The 20,570-nt window shown below is 42.3% G+C and overlaps 1 protein-coding gene across 1 annotated transcript; it reads left to right on the forward strand.

Annotated features, from left to right (window-relative positions):
• Positions 1 to 1,853: 1,853 nt before the first annotated feature.
• Positions 1,854 to 16,052, forward strand: tmprss6 (transmembrane serine protease 6; the record flags this gene model as incomplete). Its single annotated transcript, XM_079159136.1, has 18 exons — positions 1,854 to 1,932; positions 3,642 to 3,761; positions 4,022 to 4,164; positions 5,717 to 5,784; positions 6,463 to 6,656; positions 6,745 to 6,786; positions 7,967 to 8,171; positions 8,288 to 8,424; positions 8,506 to 8,618; positions 9,033 to 9,142; positions 9,739 to 9,881; positions 10,011 to 10,109; positions 11,156 to 11,269; positions 11,499 to 11,615; positions 11,945 to 12,113; positions 12,509 to 12,786; positions 14,793 to 14,929; positions 15,888 to 16,052. 18 exons carry the CDS (start codon positions 1,854 to 1,856, stop codon positions 16,050 to 16,052), a joined length of 2,433 nt encoding a protein of 810 aa, XP_079015262.1.
• Positions 16,053 to 20,570: the final 4,518 nt, after the last annotated feature.

Genomic DNA, 20,570 nt, shown 5'->3' on the forward strand with positions numbered 1-20,570 from the left:
GAGAAGCCGAGCAATGTTCTCCGTTATCGGTCCCAGCCGCGACCTACGGCACTTTCACACACACACTTCATATCCCGGAGCAAGAGGAGAACACACTGCATCGAACTGTCACCTCCAAATTATTCTACTTTAAACCGTTATAAAGTTACTATTGATCTGCCACAGATATCAACTCAGCCCATGATCATAAACATTGAAACGCTCCGTACCTTTTAGATGTTTCCTGGATGAAAATCGAAGAAAAAAAAGAAGAATAATCCATGCCGGCATATCGAAGCCGTCTCTCTGCTGTGCTGTTGGATCACAGTTTTCGATTATTTTATTGGCTAAAAATTCTGTCAAACAACTCAAATAACGAATCATTACAATGCCCAGAGTCTCCCGGGTTCAGAACTGTAAGAAATGAGCAAATCGGCCAATCACAGGCTGTGTTAGGTTCAAATACATCTCGTAAAACTGATATTCTGATGAAAATTAGCCATATTTTACAGGTTTTTATATAGCACAGGCTCTCAAAATGATGCCAAACTGCTGTATTAGATAGATTGAACACTATTAGTGATAAAAGAAGTGAAATATATAGTTATATAGTATTTCAAAGTACAATAAAAGAGCTATATTGGCTGCTTCTAAAATCAGAATTGACGCTGGCTGACCAAAGCTGACCTGTACACCGGCATTGATTTCTCAGGCATACTTCACTCTATCAAAGCCAATTTTTTTTTAAAAAGGACTGCTGACATGATGTGGTATGATTTGAGAGAGTTTAAGCCTTGGACTGCATCATTTCAAATCAATAAAAGTGATTTTTCTTTTCAGGCGAACCTGAACATTTTTTATTTGAGCTGTGTGTTATATTCATTCAGCATTAATTAGTAACATATACACTGATATGTACATATATTAAAAAACTATCACAAGTTTTACTGTTATAATACCATTGAAATTATTCAAATAGACCTTGTAGTTAGCGAGATAAGCCCCTTAGAGTGTGGGTATGAAATGTTCGAGCGGAGGGCTCAAAATAGGCTTAGTGGTTAATTATACAAAATACATGTATTGTATTTTGTTACATGTTCTGGCTCCAGTATTTTGTATTTTACTTTAATAGATTTATTTGAGGGGTATTTTGTATCAAAATACATTTTGATGTATTTTTGTCCATCTCTGGCTGTATGTAATGACTAAAATATATATTTAAAAAAAAATAAAAGTGGAATTCCTAATAAAATAAATGAGTATTTGGAGGCGTTTAGTTAACTTAGTGTTGAGTTGATCCCAACAAAACATTCAGAATTTGACATTTAACAGGGAATTTATCTTCAGAAAGAAGAAACCAGTGATAAATATGAAATCTGTGAATCCTTTCACACTTAAATCTCGACCTCACTTCACTGCCCATGTGGGATTTCCTGTTTGCATGGAAAGTGAAATGAACTCTGGGAAACCGCGTTGAGCGGCCTCATTCCCAGTTGGCTGGCAGCATCGCCGTTGCTAGGCGATGATCAGTGACATCAGCGTACCTGTTCTCACCTGGCTGCTCCTTTGAGACGAGAAAGAGCTCAACAACATGTGGGATCAGCTCAAGCCAGCAGTTCGTGGATGTATCTTGAGTTTTATTCCACTGAAACCCAACAAGCTTTGGGAAATATTGATTTTTTCTTGTTTTACCTTTGGACTTACAAACAGAGACGGAGCCGTTCTCCGTCTGCTGGAGCAACACGTCTGTTTTTTTTGTGCTGAGCAGAGATGCTAAATAAAAAAAGCTGCTGAAGTTGGAAGTTCGATCAACGAGCCCTCGACGGACGGTGAGATGATTTCTCAAGGAGCAAAGGACGCGTGGTGAGGAGGCGATGGCGCTCGGGCACGGCTCCAAGAAGTCGATTTCATGTGATCAGGTGGTCTCAGCTGGTCCTCTGAACCACGGGGTCAGTAATGATGATACTAACAACAGCTGTTCACTCACACAGCTTCACATTAATGTGGACTCGTTAACTGAACTTTAAAGGCTATTCTCTTTTTTTATCTTGTTGCAATCATAGAGCAATCAATACAAAGGCAGGAATACAATACACACACACACACACACACACACACACACACACACACACACACACACACACACACACACACACACTCACACACCCACATTCATATTTATTTAACAAATCAAGACTTTAGCTCAAGGCTTATGGGTGCAGCAGAAAAGTGCTATTTCAAAATGCCCCCTCTTAGAAAAGCCTTAAAGGAAAACTCCACTCATTTATTACACATCAAAGTGTTTCATTTACATTTAAAGCTATGTGTGTGGCTCCAGTGGGAGCTGCTTGACTGATGTCACTAAAGTTGTTGGATTTACCAGACCTCGGGTTGCATTGTGGGTAATGTAGGCGCCAGGGAAGAAAAACGCTCCTTCTGTTTCGATCCTTTTTCTAATTGTTCATTGTGAGTCCGACAATAGGAGAGTGATGCTAAATCAGTTGAGTCATCTTTAAGGTAAACTGTTAAGGCTATAAAATAAAAATGTGCCTTTTTTATATATATATATACATTTATATATATGTTTCATATGTCCAATGTATTACTGATGGGAATAAGAATATAAATAAATGCTAGTTGTGGGCGATGAAATGTAAAAGAAACTGTAATTTTGAATTCCTAAAATGTCAAAATAATAGATCATGTTGTTGCCTGATGATGCATTTCACCAGAGAAACTGAAGAACCCAGTTGAACATAATCCACATGGAACATAATCTATAGGGAACATAATCTACAGGGAACATAATCCACAGGGAACATAATCCACATGGAACATAATCCACATGGAACATAATCTATAGGGAACATAATCCACATGGAACATAATCTATAGGGAACATAATCCACATGGAACATAATCCACATGGAACATAATCTATAGGGAACATAATCCACAGGGAACATAATCCACAGGGAACATAATCTATAGGGAACATAATCTATAGGGAACATAATCTATAGGGAACATAATCCACAGGGAACATAATCCACATGGAACATAATCTATAGGGAACATAATCCACAGGGAACATAATCCACAGGGAACATAATCCACAGGGAACATAATCTATAGGGAACATAATCTATAGGGAACATAATCCACATGGAACATAATCCACATGGAACATAATCTATAGGGAACATAATCCACATGGAACATAATCCACATGGAACATAATCCACATGGAACATAATCTATAGGGAACATAATCCACAGGGAACATAATCCACATGGAACATAATCTATAGGGAACATAATCCACAGGGAACATAATCCACAGGGAACATAATCCACAGGGAACATAATCCACAGGGAACATAATCTATAGGGAACATAATCTATAGGGAACATAATCCACATGGAATATAATCCACATGGAACATAATCTATAGGGAACATAATCCACAGGGAACATAATCCACAGGGAACATAATCTATAGGGAACATAATCTATAGGGAACATAATCCACATGGAAACCACCTCAGTGCCTCGATGCTCCCTCACTCAGACGCTGCGTGAAAAGATCCTCCAGACTGCCAGATTTTATATTTTCAACCCCAATAGAAAGTCAAAGTTTTTGTCTGTTCTCAACAGGTAGAAGCTGGTGACCAAGCTGTGGCTCCACCCACCAAGAGGGCTCGGTCCTGTAAGTGTGTGTTGGCCTTCCTCTTCATCATCCTCGTCGCCGCAGGAGCCACACTGGCCTGGTACTTCCTGGGTACAGAGTTTTCCTCTTTTTTACTTTGTTCATCGTCCCCAAGTTCCGTTATAGACTAAGGTGAAGTCATGTGACCGTGGTGGAGTTCTGCTAATTAGCAGTAATCACACTGAACTAAGATGATGACGATTGTAAATATTATACCCGCTATACATCAGCCTGTTATCATTGAGAGCGTGTTAGCATTTAGCTCAAAGCACAGTCTCCGCTATCATCGCCGTGTGTTTATTTAACGCAGTGTGGACCTTCCTCTGTGACAGAGTACAGGGTTTGGGTGTTGGAGCCTCGAGTCCAGCAGCAGTACACGGCCTACCTGTCCATCCTCAACAGGAACTTCTCTGCCGATCTGTCCTCTCACAGCAGCCCTGCATTCAAGAAGGAGGCCAAGGGGGTACGGATCATGGTGAGTGGGGACCATGAATTCCTCCATGAATGACGCTGATGTAGAATTGCCTCCTAAGGGACCAAGACTGCTGCTGCTTTTCTGTGTTTACATGTAGTTTTCACAATGCAATTGAACTACCTGGTGAGGAAGAACACATGGAACATAATCTACATGGAACATAATCCACATGAAACATAATCTATAGGGAACATAATCTACATGGAACATAATCCACATGGAACATAATCTATAGGGAACATAATCCACAGGGAACATAAACCACATGGAACATAATCTACATGGAACATAATCCACATGGAACATAATCTATAGGGAACATAATCTACATGGAACATAATCCACATGGAACATAATCTATAGGGGACATAATCCACATGGAACATAATCCACATGGAATATAATCTATAGGGAACATAATCTATAGGGAACATAATCCACATGGAACATAATCTATAGGGAACATAATCCACATGGAACATAATCTATAGGGAACATAATCTACATGGAACATAATCTATAGGGAACATAATCCACATGGAACATAATCTATAGGGAACATAATCTATAGGGAACATAATCCACATGGAACATAATCTATAGGGAACATAATCCACATGGAACATAATCTATAGGGAAAATAATCTACATGGAACATAATCTATAGGGAACATAATCCACATGGAACATAATCTATAGGGAACATAATCTACATGGAACATAATCCACATGGAACATAATCTATAGGGAACATAATCCACATGGAACATAATCTATAGGGAACATAATCCACATGGAACATAATCCACATGGAACATAATCCACATGGAACATAATCCACATGGAACATAATCTATAGGGAACATAATCCACATGGAACATAATCCACATGGAACATAATCCACATGGAACATAATCTACATGGAACATAATCTATAGGGAACATAATCTACATGGAACATAATCCAGATGGAAACCACCTCAGTGCCTCGATGCTCCCTCACTCAGAGCAGCAGTACTCCAAAAACAGCTCCATGAAGCCTCTTTTCCTCCTGGACAAAACCCCCACTAACGTCTGTCTTTTGTCTTCAGTGGGAATGGTTACAATCGGCATTAATTCACAGGACAAATGAATCTGCAGTAGTCGTAGGTATTCATCGGCAGTGATTGAAAGTGGTGGAAACCGACGCTTCCTTTGTCATCTCATGCCACAAACTCTATCCGTCTCTGTCCAATCAGTGCTTAGACGTTGTTCTAAATTAGTCAGCAACGGGTTTGAGGAGAGACGGAATAAGATACAGATCGTATCATTCTCACTGTTTATTAAACCTGTTTTCCAGAAATCCACTTTTATGATTTTGAATGAAGCTTTTTGATTTAACCATAACTAGATTTAAAAGACACATTGACTTGGGAATCATACGTGCAAAAGTCATTTCTTGGTTTTCAGGACTCGTTCCTGCAGCTCTCTATTGTGGAAGGAGTCTATAATCCGCGTCTAGCCGGTTCTGACTCCTGTAAACAGGTGATATTGTCTTCCTCTGTCTTTCAGGTAAAGAAGATAATAATGGGCTCCAGTCTTTCTCGGTACTTCAACTACACCACTGTGTTCGCCTTTGGGTACGTGGATCAAACCTTTTTCATGAACGGTAACAATAACCAGCGAGAATAGCTGCAAGGTGAGAGTGACAGAACCTCCACACAGTAGAACTTCATCGCTAAATCTACAAAAAATAATGCTCGGTAATTAATGGAACTTCCCCAAAATGATTTTGTGTGTTATTAACGTAATCATGAACGAGGAAGTTTAAAGACCAGAGTTTGTTCCCCGTGTCAAACAATATGTCAATGTTGATGTTTTCATCACAGAACTTTAGTAGTTATTTTAACCCAAACAACGCTCTTTTCCTAAACTTAACTAAAGTAGTTTTGTTGCTTTGAAAAGACTGAGGAGCAGAAGGACGTTTAACGGTGATTTTTATAACCAAAACAAAACTTTAAAAAAAAGTCTTAAAGAAGTCATAAGAACCGCTGTGCGAAGACAGGTTGTTGGAGACCAATTCCTCAATAAATCACGTGGAATGTGCTTGAAAGGCTTCACAATGCATCAGCACTTAAAGAGCGACCTAACATCAGCTGAACATATTGTTTTGCTGACTTCTAGTGGTTTAGTTCCTCCCCTCGCTGCAGTGATGCGGCGGTGTACTCTGTGGTACACTGTGACATCATTGATGGGCGTGGTTACAGGTGCAGAGGCACATGATTTCACCTTCATGGTCCTGGCTGTGTTTCATGCAGGGAGGGGAGCCTCGTGGCTCACTTCTGGATGGTGATGTCGGTGCCGGGCAGCCATGTTGGGAGGGTCACGCTGGAGGAGGTCACCAGGAGCCTGGAGGAGGGCCTGAGGGGGTGCGGAGGATCGGGGGAGGAGGAGGAGGAGACGGCCAGCTGCAGCGGGTACCTCCTCCATCTCCCCTCGCTGTCTGTCAGTGGTGAGAGTGAGACGGGAGATGAAGTGTGTGTGAGCAGGAAAGTGTTTGATTGGTTTTAAATCTTCTCTTCTGTCTCTTTGTTCCACAGAAACCGACTCCAAAGTTATTGAGCTTTTGAAAGCATCATTTGGTATCACACTATTTTTTTATGTTTTTTTTGCTTGTATCAATTAACAATGTGATTGAACTGTGATTAGCATGCGGCCCAAACCGTGTTTCTCACGAGTACTTTCACACAGAATGTGAAAAAGTAACTTAATTGGAGCGAGGTACATTTTTCTGAGCTTTCGCACCACAAATAGAGTTATATCGACCAATCGCATATTCAAAATGGTCACCGCAGCGTTCAACAAGGAGGCTCCGTGAATGAAGAGGGAACACTTTATTACTCCTTTCAACTTTGACAAAGGCAGCGCAGACCTGACCCACCATGGTTGTATAAAGAGGACTGGACTCAGCGTTCATTCCCATGGAAGTTTGACCCCGGTGTTATAAAATGACCCAAATCTCTGGGCCCACTGAGCATGCTCACTAGCGTTTTCTTTAGCCCCGCCTCCCAGCCCTCAGGAGGAAGGTTGATTTACCTTTAAAATAAACAGTCTTCTGAGTAACAGAAGTCTGTTTCTCAATGTAAGTCAATGGGCTCCATGGTGTCACATGACGGACATGGATACTGTAATTCCAACATTTGGCCAAAGATTTGTTACAAAACCTGCCGTTCTTTCTCTTAACTTTCACAATAAAAGCCCAGGACATTAACGCTGCATAACTGTTCACCAGAGTTCAACAAACAGAGATCTTTCCTCCGCTGTTCGTTCCTCATGTGAAGCAGAAAGTTGATTTAATTGTCACGTAACTTGCGTACTTCATTAACGGCTCGTCCGTAGTTATTTTAACCCAAACCTGATGTTTTCCAAAAACCTAACTAAGTAGTTTTGTTGGCTAAACTTAGTTAAGTTGTTTCCTGTGAAGATGGAAGTTTATTTTGAGAAGACAAGAAGAAATTGACACGTGTTGCTGGACTTTCGTAGGAAAATGTAAATGAACTTTTACATAAGATATCATAGGAACCGTTGTATGAGGATACTTTGCAGAATCTATTCAAATCTTTAATTAAAAAAACAATCAACTCTTGGAATAATTGCTGGTATGAATACTTTTGATGGCAATTAATTTAGTGTTTTAATAAATACAATAAATCCAAACATACAATCAAGGCGTGAATCTACTCCAACACAAAATCCCACATGAGCTCAACTCTAACTCTCGTTTTTTTTTGTGTTTTTTTTTTTTGCATCGTTTTACACCAGAGTGTTACCGCTACCAGAAGGTGGTGTCCAGCGGCCCCTCGGCCCTCCGGGGCCCCGACACGCAGCGCTCCTCCTGCATGTGGCACCTCCAGGCCGGCCCCGGATCCCAGCTGGAGCTCCGCATGGAGTGGCTGCTGCCGGAGTGCCGGGACAGGCTGGTGGTGTACGACTCCCTCACCCCCTCCGACTCCCACCTCATCACGTCGTGAGTTTCATCCACAGATATATTAGCTGGGGACATATCAGGCTAATATTTACGATGTTTTTTACCCTTTTTTATTCTCTAAACTCTTGAATTACCTTCCCGTCTGTCCTCCCCAGTGTGTATGGCTGCAGCAGACATGAACGTGTGGTGAACGTCCTGTCTTCAGGCGAGTGGATGACGGTGGTCTGGAAACAGGGTCTGTACAACTACAAGGACCCCTTCTCTCTGTCTGCCCGGGCCTGGGACCGTCAGGGTCAGACCACCGGAACCTTCTTTTCACTAGTTCAGCAATGTTTCATATGATTGTGGATTGAAAATCTTCTCTCTCTCTCAGACTGTAACTCCACTACGGAGCTGACGGCAGCATCAGGGGTCCAGGGGACGCTGAGGACGCCCTTCTTCCCCAGCTACTACCCCCCCGACACCAACTGCACCTGGAGCTTTACTGTAAGACCGTCGGCTGATTATGAGACAGCGGCCCCTCTGTTGTAGTTACGGGTCTCTCTGTGTCCTTTGTGTGTTTGTGGTCGTTTTTGTGTCTCTTTGTAGTTGTTTTGCTCTTTTTCATAGTCGATGTGAGTCTCTTTTGCATCTATTTGTGGATGTTTTATTTTTCCTTGAGGTCATTTTTAAGTCTCTTCCTGGTTGGTACGCGTCTCTTTGACTGTTGTTGTTTTGTAAGTGAAGGCCCGGGGGACCCCGGAGTCTCTGGGCCCCCGTTCAGCAATCCATCCACGTGCAAGACACTCGTCGTCGATATGTCTCCAACGTTTTGATTGATTGAGTGATTGAATCATTACTTCCTGATGACCGTGCACGATAGCATGTGTTGCAACTGTTTGCTGTCCCGTGTGATCTCAGACGCCCGGCGGAGGGATGGGCTTGTTTCTGGAATTTGAGGGCTACGAGCTGAGCAGAGCCAGCTACAACCAGGCCTGCACACAGGGACAGTGGACCATCCAGAACCGCAGGTAGGCCGGACCACGATGGGCCGGTCATTTTGTGTCTTTATGGTGTTCTGTCTGTGGTTGTTCGGCCCCTTTTCATAGTCACTGTGAGTCTCTTTGTAATTGTTTTTGTGTCTCTTTGTGGCCATTTTGGCATTTCTTGCCCAAAATTGCCACTTACAAAGGCTTTTTTAAAACTCTTTTTATATCTCATGTGCCAAACCTTCAATAGAGATCAACAAGTCTGCACAACACAACTTCTATATAAAAAACGTCTTCATCTGCACAGATGTTTTAGGTCGGTTCTTGCTTCCTCTTCAGCCGGCTAACCACCGGACACCTCGCGCAGGTGGCAGCAAGAAATAGACAACGTGGAAAATAACTCAAATGATTCTCTCGGTACAAATAAGAGCAGAGAGATCAGAAAAAGTTGTGTTTTGTCAGCTTGTTAAATACTGTGTATTTATAACCGCCACCTGTGTTTGACAGGAAGTGTGTCTGATTGTAAAAGGTTTCCATACAATTTAAACTTCTCAAACGTCCATCGGAGCCAGTTGTCTCTGCAGGGACACGTCTCTGGAGTTCGATCCTCTGACTTGGTCTCTCTGTCCTCTCCTCAGACTGTGTGGCTCCAGAGGCCTCCAGCCGTACAGCGAGCGCCTCTTCCTGCTCTCCGCGGTGACCACCGTCGTCATGAGGTCGGAGGTGTCGCTCACCGGGCCGGGACTTCAGCTGCGCTACGGAGTCTTCAACCTGTCAGATCGTACGATGTGGATGTGTGCTCAGCGGCATCTCTGTTGTGTTTCACTCGTGTTCATGAACAGATTTTTGTAGTGTGTGTGTGTGTGTGTGTGTGTGTGTGTGTGTGTGTGTGTGTGTGTGTGTTTTACAGCGTGTCCAGGTCAGTTTCTGTGCTCTGTTAACGGCCTCTGTGTTCCTGCTTGTGATGGAATCAAAGACTGTCCCAACGGACTGGACGAGAGGAACTGTGGTATTTATTTATGTCTTGAATTAATCGAATGTGTTGTACATTATATTCTGTTGAAGCCAGACGTCAACCTCCGGTTCAGAAAGGTTGGAGCTGATGCTTCATGTGTTAAAGCTGCATTCTCTCTAGTGTCCACCAGGGGGCGACTCCTCTGGTTGTATAGAAGTCTATGAGAAAATGACTCTACTTCTCTCTTGATTTATTACCTCAGTAAACATTGTAAACATGAGTTTATGGTCTCAATCTCTAGTTTCAAGTCTTCTTCAATACAGCATGATGTTCATTTAGTAAATGATGGTCCATTTAGAGTCAAACAGACCATAAAGCAGGGGATGCTTTAGGGGCGGGGCTACACAGTGATTGACAGGTCTCTACCTGAGACGTATACGGCGTCTCTACGTCACTCCTCCTCAGTCCAGATGAGGTCACTTCCTGTTCACTGGTTGCAAAGATGGTAACGACCAAAATGCTGAACTCCAGGCTTAAAAACGAGTAACGTCACGACGACTACGTCCACTTCTTATAGAAGGGTCGAACCACGACACAAATCCAGCGAAGCTCCATCACACTTAGATTATTGGTTTGGCTCTTCAGGTGCACTGTTGATCATTAATGAGATGCTATTTCATTTAGAGTAAAAGCTTAGATCGTGAGATAGAAACACAGCAGTGAGAGGCAGCATCAGAGACGACCTGGAGAAAATCTGCAGCACAAAAACAGAGCTTGTATATAAAAAGAGGAAAAGACACGTTTCTTTCTTTCTGTGTTGTTTCTTTAAAAGAGCACTCCTTATTTTGATTTCCCTCTATGAAGTGCACTGAATCTGCTCATCTATTTATCAACCCAAAACATTCACGTCTCAAAAGAGGAAACGGAATGAAATTCAAACTGTAAATGAAAAGCATTCCTCTGACTGCTGCTTCTTGTTTTGTGATGCTGGACTTCTGTTACGATGCCTTTCTGGTTTTCTCTGGTCTCCGACGCACATACAAGCTGGTGTATTTCCGTGTGTGTGTGTGTGTGTGTGTGTGTGTGTGTGTGTGTTTCAGTGTGTGTGGCACAGTACCAGTGTCCAGAGGACAGCCAGTGTGTGGACTACTACAAAGTGTGCGACCAACTCCCAGACTGCCCCGAAGCAACGGACGAGATGAACTGCACTGATGGTAACACACTCAAACCTGCAAACGTGCACGTACACGCACCATCACGAGCACACCACACACACACTCACAAGATACCAAAATCTAGTTTCTCACTTTTTTTGGTGACATTATTTTACCTCTCAACAAAATGTGCTGTGTGTCAGAAATGCAACAATCAACATGAAATGTAGTGTGTGTGTGTGTGCGTGTTTGTGTGTGTGTGTGTGTGGGTGTGTGTGTGTGTGTGCAGGTGTGCAGTGTACAGACATGACCTATGTGTGCGCTGATGGAACTTGTCTGAAGAAGCCGAATCCAGAGTGCGACTTCGTCAGCGACTGCCCCGACGCCTCCGACGAGAGGCGGTGCGGTGAGCCGATACTGAGTTCATTCATCCGGTGGGTCGGAACCACAACTGCTGTGATCAACTGATACGACTCTAGGAGGGTGGATCTTTTCTTAGACTTAATGTCAAGAAAAGAAAACAACTACATCTTATTTTGGAAAAAATATCACAAAATAATAATAAAAAACACGATATTATACATTTAAAAACAGCTAACAAGCAAGAATCTTGGTCTTCTTTTTAACACTACTATGCTGATTTTTTTGTACACATATTCAGCATTTATTTTCTGTGTGTTTTAATATGTGTGTGTGTGTGTGTGTGTGTGTGTGTGTGTGTGTGTGTGTTCTCAGACTGCGGCCTGAGGCAGTTCTCCAGCCGTATAGTGGGCGGGACCAATGCCACGGAGGGGGAGTGGCCATGGCAGGCCAGCCTTCAGGTGCGGGGGACACACATCTGCGGGGGGGCGTTGATCTCCAGCCAATGGGTGGTGTCCGCTGCCCACTGTTTCTATGACGACCGGTAAGAGAGGGGAGGAAGTGGTGGAACGTAACCTTCAAAACAAAAGACGCTTTGATTCTTCTTTTTCAGCTAAAGATGTTTGTTCATCAAAGCTCTGAAGCAGCTTTAGTGTTTTTTAAATGAGTTCCACATTTCTTTTACGTTCAGTCCGGCTGCTAAATCTACAGCTGCAACATCCTGCAGAGGATGAACTCTTCTGATCTCTTGATGTTCTCTTGATGTTCTCTGTATGATTAACAGCTTGTGTTGTTACTTCAGTGGACATTCAGAAAGAGGAAGAAGGTTCTTGAGCGATAGTAACAGTTGCTCAAGTATCCGTTGGGTGGAACTATATTTAAAAGTTATCTTCATTTGAATTACGTTATTGCCCTTATAAGAAGTCTTTCCTCCTGCAGCCTCTACTCCCCCTCGGTGTGGACCGTCTACCTGGGTAAACTCCTGCTCAACCCCAGCAGCCCCACCGAAGAGGTGGCGCGAGTCCAGCGGATCCACCTCCACCAGTACTACGACGACGAGTCCCACGACTACGACCTGGCCCTGCTGAAGCTGGACCGATCCGCCTCCGCGCTGCTGGCCGGACACGCTCGGCCCGCCTGCCTGCCTCCGCCCGCCCACCAGCTGGAGCCGGGCCTGCTCTGCTGGGTCACCGGCTGGGGGGCTCTCCGAGAGGGGGGTGAGAAGGGAAGGGGAGCGGATACGGGGGCGGGGGGGGGAGATTCACCAGTTCTCTCCTTAATCACAGGTTGTATCTCAGAGCTGGTTTCATGTGTCACTATGGAGGGAAGTAAAGAACGGGATCGAGCTGCACCAGCTGTTTAATCAATCCGTCTCTAAGTTTGAGTGTTCCACAAGTTCTTTGTTTCTTTCTTTGGTACTAAATCAGAAATGTCTGGAGAGCAAAAGGCATACACAACAAAGACAACCTGGCAAAGTGTGGGTGGAGACGGGCTGCTGAATATACTGACACTGATCAGTGCAATGGGAAGCAGGTGAGGATGTGGAGGGGCAAGGGGATGGAAGAGGAGGGGAAGTTGTGACTGCAGGCAATGAGAGGAGACTGGGACAGGTGTGACGCTCTGGACGGATGGAGAATGGCTACGCAAGGAAGTGAGAGTTTGTCTTCTCTCAGATTTAACCTCTGACCCCTTGGACAACGTGTCCTCAAACCACCTTAAACTCTTTGTTCCCCTCTAGTGTCCGTTGTGGACATTCGGAGACGGCGTGTGAGCTCCTGCCTGTTATACGCAACACGCTGTTCTCACCCAGCAGTCGTAGCGAAACCTACGGAAACTAACGTGCCCGTAATTTGTAGAAATAATTGAACGTGTTATTCCACGTAATCACGAATGAGGAAGTATAAAGACGGCATAAACACACACTCGGCGGGATCTTTCAGCCTGGAGGCCGCTGTTCGTTTACCTTGGGAAACTAGAAATCCATGTTCATTTATTAGTCACATGACTTCCAACAACAATCTTTTCCCCAACCTATACAAGTAGTTAATAAAACAGAAGTTTATTCTGAAAAGACTGTATTCATGCAATGAGCAGAAATGGACTCGTGTTGCTGGACTGAAGATGACCCGTTGTGTGAGGATACGTAGCGTTGCATGAAGTAACATGTACTTTGAGTATCTTTTCAAAATAAACTACGGTTAGGTTTAGGGTTCGATCGTCTTTGGGTTAAAATAAGTATGTTTGTGATGTTGGGAGTGAGAACGGGTCGTTTTGTGATCACAGTCATTCTTTAAACAAACCGCCGTCGTTTTTCCTCAGAACTGCAGGTAAAGGAATTGTTTTTCATCCCATTATCATGTTTTGGTGTCTGTGACTCACAGGATCAGCTTCAGGCCTTGTAAGTGTGCAGGTTTATAACCATGAAGCATTTTAAAATGGACTTTTATTTGGTGCTTTTCACTCGTAGGTCTGTTTCATAAAGGTTGTCCAAAGTTGTTTTTATTTCTGTCACAGGATGAGCACTCAACTTCTTTTCCGATGGCTTATGGTATTACACAGAATAATGCAGTATTTTCACAGGAAGTGATTCTATGTGCAGCCTGTAAAACCCCCCATATCCTCAGTAGCACTTTGAATTAGAAGGTTTTTTTGTGGGTGATAACGGAACAAAAACACATGAAATCAGCTCATTTAGATTAGAGACGCAGGAGGAGGAGGAGGGATGTGGGTGGAAGAGAGTGGGTTGTGGTTTCTGATGAACAGAAGACGGCCGTTGGAGACGGAAAGTGTTCTTCAGAAACACAGTTTCACAAACATTTCGAGATGTTCATGGTTTCGTAACGTCTGAGGTGAGCTGAGGTAGATTAGATGTTAAAGTGCGGTTACAACACTATATTTCCAGTGAAGTGGTTTCTTTTCATTGAAAGGATGAAAAGGTCGCCGCTGGTTGATAGCCGGTAACATAAATACGTTTAATGGTTTCTGTTGAAGCTGGAGAAATCATTTCACGGCTTTTTGTGACATAATTGACTGTTGCTTTTGAATTTCAGCTCTCTGTGGACTTAAGAGACCTTTTTCTTTTTCCATGTAGCCAAATACAGCAACACGAGGAAGGGGAAGTGAATGCAGACATTGTCTTCATTGTATAAATGGGAGAGGAAGAACAGATTGTGAATCCTTTGGGTGTCACCCGTTGACCTTCTCTGAACCTTCTCCTCTTCAGGCAGTGCCAGTAATGTGCTTCAGAAGGTGGACGTTCGCCTGGTGAGCGAGGAAGCCTGCGTTCGCTCCTACGGCCACCTGGTCACTCCCAGAATGCTTTGCGCTGGTTACCGCAGTGGAGACAAAGACGCCTGTCAGGTACATCAGCCTCAAATCACTCTTCCAGAAACGTACAATTCCATGTCGTTAAAGTTGTGAAAAGATTCGTACGGTGTAGGCAACACAACTACAACGTGAGGTAACAACATAACATAACAACGTAACCTAACAGCATAACGTAGCAACATAAAGTAACAATGTAACGCAACAACGTCAAGTTACAAACATAAGTAACAACATAACGCAACTACTTAACGTAACTACTTAACGTAACACCAGAACATAAGGTCAACTTACAACATTAATAATGTAATGTAACAACGTACTTTTCATTTGACCTGTCCATCACCCCTCCCACCTGCCCTTAGTGGACTTTCTCTCTTCTTATACTCGTTATTACACCACTTAACTTTCACACCACGTCATACGTCACATGCTCTGAACATTCAACATATCCGTGGTTTTCAGAGACGTACAATGCCAACATGTGGACGGACGCTCACGGTGACCACCAACCCACGGAGGATTATGTCTGCAGTTCCCCTCAGATTTACAGAGTTGATCTTGTTGTGGCTTTCCAGGCTGCACCTTTACTGCTGTGGTTCAGTCTCACCGCTCTCAATCAACCTTTTCTTCAGCTGCATTGAACAAGAGACAGATATGAGGCATTATATGTGGTGCTAAATACAGATATCTAATGTTCCGTATGGTTCCTGTAATACTTTATAGTTATATAACACATTTCATTCGGGTAGAATCATCTAGTCATGGTATATTTAGTGTCTGAAGGCACAAAAGTGGAACAGACTCATCGTAAACATACATCCTGGACGAGTACTTGTGTTCCTGACGTCCATAAAAATGTGTTTTAAAGGCCCCGAGTGACATCATAGTTGAGTCACCAGTATTGGTCATCAGCCTGTCGTGGTCATCTTGTGCTGTAGAGACATTAAGATGTCACCCCCTGCCCCCTTCTAACGCCGCCTGTCTCTGTCAGGGGGACTCTGGCGGTCCCTTGGTGTGCCAGGAGCCGTCGGGTCGCTGGTTCCTCGCCGGCGTGGTGAGCTGGGGCAAAGGCTGCGGGCGTCCAGACTACTACGGCGTCTACACTCGCGTCACCCGGCTCACCGACTGGATCAAACAGGTCATCAGCGGCCCCTGAGACGGTGGTTCATCATCTCTGCATCGATGTCCTCAAAGTCCTGCAGTAGAAAACCACGCGAGGGTGAAAAGTGCTCCAGGAGGATTCTGAGATCTCAGCCGGACGGCGAGCTGGTAAAGCGTGAAAGGCTTTATTCCAGAATCATAAAGTAGTAGAGCTAATAATAGAATCAACCTTATGTATGCAGCATCCCTCAGAACTGATATTATGAAGTGTTTTTCCAGCATGCAGTAAAAGAAACATATAATATAATAAAATATAATACATTTAGATGATTAAGAAACGCTCATAATGAAATGTAATGATTGATCATGAATACTCTCTTACAGACTGAATCTCTATTTTAAAGACATTGAACGATATTAAAGCATATTTCTGTTTTGTCAACAAGTTTGCAATAAAATGTTTGTTTACATGTTTGGGTGGAAGTGAAAAAAAACAAGATGATACGTACACTTCACTTCTTACAGTCTGAGAGAGAGACCGGTGAAGGGAAGCTAACGTTAAACGGTTCAGTAGTGCATCGTATCATACTATTGTATATTATACTATTATATATCATACTATTGTATATTATACTATTGTATATCATACTATTGTATATCATACTATTTGTTGGCTTTTAGCAGCACTGACGAGTTATATCCAATATAGAAAAACACTAACTTGTTTCATCGGATGAATTATTTTATTCACATTGAAGTTATAAAATATGAAGACAGTTTCAATTGAAAACTTCAAAAGAAGCTTTGAATGGTTAAAATACATTTGGTACAATTCATCGTGTGAGAGACGTGAATGTACAAAATATCCGAGCCGGCCTTCCAGTCTGGACTCTAGTGGAGGATCCGCATCCCTCCCTGTGGCTGGAGGCTCAGTCATCAAGAGGACCGGAACAGAGCGTCTGTTATCCGCCCGTCTGTCCGTCATCATGCATCATCCATCATCCATCATCCATCCATCATCCATCATCCATCCATCATCCATCATCCATCATGCATCATCCATCAGCCATCATCCATCCATCCATCATGCATCATCCATCATCCATCATCCATCATGCATCATCCATCCATCCATCATGCATCATCCATCATGCATCATGCATCATCCATCATGCATCATCCATCCATCCATCATCCATCATCCATCATCCATCATGCATCATCCATCATGCATCATCCATCCATCCATCATCCATCATCCATCATGCATCATCCATCATGCATCATCCATCATCCATCATCCATCATGCATCATCCATCATGCATCATCCATCATCCATCCATCCATCATGCATCATCCATCCATCCATCATCCATCATGCATCATGCATCATCCATCCATCCATTATCCATCATCCATCATCCATCATCCATCATGCATCATGCATCATGCATCATGCATCATGCATCATCCATCCATCCATTATCCATCATCCATCATCCATCATCCATCATGCATCATCCATCATCCATCATCCATCATCCATCATCCATCCATCCATCATCCATCCATCCATCATGCATCATCCATCATCCATCCATCCATCATCCATCATCCATCATCCATCATGCATCATCCATCATCCATCATCCATCCATCCATCATGCATCATGCATCATCCATCATCCATCATCCATCATCCATCATGCATCATCCATCCATCCATCATGCATCATCCATCCATCATGCATCATGCATCATCCATCATCCATCATCCATCATCCATCCATCCATCCATCCATCATCCATCATCCATCATGCATCATCCATCATCCATCATCCATCCATCCATCCATCCATCATGCATCATGCATCATCCATCATCCATCATCCATCATCCATCATCCATCATGCATCATCCATCATGCATCATCCATCATCCATCATCCATCATCCATCATCCATCATTCATCCATCATCCATCATGCATCATCCATCATCCATCATCCATCATCCATCATCCATCATGCATCATGCATCATGCATCATGCATCTCCTCCATGTGTCTCATTACTTTTTGCAACCTGGAAATGATCCCTGATCTTCTGGGGATATTTCAATATTTGGACCGTCCCATTTTCAGTGTAATCTGTATTTTATTAGCCTGTAAAATATGACGACAATTCTGCTCAATGAGGCATAACAACAGTGGTCAAACTGGCCTCTGGGGGCCACAGGAACCATCCATCATTTACAGCAATGCTCGGTGCTAATGAATGACCTTCACCAGTTTCTCTGGAGCATGATTTTAAACGGGGACTTTCACAAGTTTCTTTTTTTATAGGTGACTAACAGGGTTTTTTAAAAACTGGTCTCGACCGTTCTCTTCATGCAGATGGTTTGTTAATGTGTGCAACCAGGTCTCGCTCAAGGTGAAGCCTCGTTCTGAAACCTTGCGTCACATCCCCGGCTGTTCTCATCCATTCGTACCTTTAACTGCAAAAAACACGTACACGTCCCACGTAATCATGAACCAGACCATAAAAGCTCACAAACGGAGTAATAAAACCTTTGTCTTTGTATTTCTGTCGGGTTCTTTCCATAATGTTGGCAGACACTTAAAATGACAAAAAAAATACATTGACTGTGAGGAGCAATTAAATTGCAACCATGAAGCGTCTGCTGTCTGCAATGTTGTTCCTTTAATACTGAACCAATTTAAAACCCTGCTGTCCCGTTAGTCAGTGTGACACAATGACATCGTTTTATAAGAAAAATACCAAAGTTATGTCTTTACTCATTTTTACATTTGGATTCAAATGATTCTTAAACATTCAACAGATTTGTTAAATGCTGTTTGTATAGTCTTGAATGTTCATTAACAGCCCATAAACTTTGGCTTTGTGTCGACAAGAAAATATTCATCACATATGACATACAAGCTCCCAATCTCCCTCTTCCTATAGCTAGCTACTCCACTGATAAGCTAACTTGCTAAACACTGGCTATGCACTAGCCTAGACAGCGTGCTAGCATCATTAGCATGTTAGCATCGATCGCTAGCTTGATATTATAACCATCACCATGTATATACAATAGGCTATGTAGCCAGACCCAGACATAAATTATACATCAAGCTAGTTGACATCTGTCACACTCAGATAAAATATTTAACTTGACAGACAATCAGCTGAACCTGAAGATCTGAAGACTGAACTCGTGAACTGTTTTTTGATTCGTGGAGAAAGTATTTTGAGTATTTTAAATACAAAATTACTCCACTCTAAAGTATTTTGTTACAAATTACGTTAGATTTTTAATCGGCCCTATCAAATACAAATGACAAAATACTCAAAAGTAATTGAAATACGTATTTCAAATACAAGTAATATAAATACTGCCCATCTCTGCTCACAGCATGCAGAAACAAAACAACAACACAACAAGTGGAATGACAAATGAACGGCAGCAGTAGAACACTTTTTATTTGTTCATTCATGACAACTTGTCCCTTTGATGATATATTTTCATGAATAATAACATAGATTCTTTAAAAGTCAACAACTTATTCACCTTCTAAGTCTTTCGATATAGCTGCCATAAAAGTATATAAATTCATATATTCATTTTGAGGTTTTGACCACTAGTGGCGCTAGAGAGCAATGTTTTGAAGAGTTTAAAATGTGACAAACACTGATCGCACAGAAGAGACCAGCAATGCAACATTTAAAGAGTTATAGTGAAGGTTTGGACCATTGTAGGTTCAAATATATAACAAATATATAAAAGAAGATTAAAGTCGTACATTAACTAGAAATTTAGGAGAAATACTCTGTGAGATCATAAAATCTGCTATTTTGTTCCTAATTTTAGGATTTTTTCGAGGCACCACATCAGGAGGATCGACTTCATCACAACAAAGACGCCGAATATGCAAAACCTGAATGTCTTTGCTCCTAACGTGTTATTATGAGCACGAGCTCTGAGTGAAGCCGGTGCTGAAAGACACTTAAAACACGTTTTCTTTCATGTTCTTTCTGCCTTCTTTTACGAACATAAATAAATACTTATACAATTAATACACTGCCGAGTTTAACGGTGGATCTGTGATGTGAAGCTCTGAGGTTTTCACAAAAAATACAACTAATGTTGTGACATAAATCTAAATAAAGATTTATGATTTCTCTACTCGTAACTTTGTGAGTTTATTAACATAAATGTGTACGTTTATTCTCGTAAATTTCCCACTTTATTCTCAGAGAATATCCAAGTTTATTTCTCTGAATATTACCCCCCACCTGCCCAGCTCAGTAATTACTTTACTTTACCCACGATGTCCCGAATACTCCTCCCTGTCACACTGAGTGATAAGCAACATAAACATCTAGAAGTATAAGAAACAACCAAAGCATAATTGGGAACATGAAGCTTCTTGTTTTGTTGTTTCTGTTTTAATGACATTTTCATTGTTTCTACTGACTTTGTTTTGCTTTGTCTTCACTCAAAGAAACTGCAGTAAAATCAGATCCGTTACAATAAATAAATAAGCAGAATATAACAATGTAGAAACAA

Source organism: Pholis gunnellus (assembly GCF_910591455.1).
Source record: "Pholis gunnellus genome assembly, chromosome: 5".
In the NCBI taxonomy this organism is placed as follows: domain Eukaryota; kingdom Metazoa; phylum Chordata; class Actinopteri; order Perciformes; family Pholidae; genus Pholis; species Pholis gunnellus.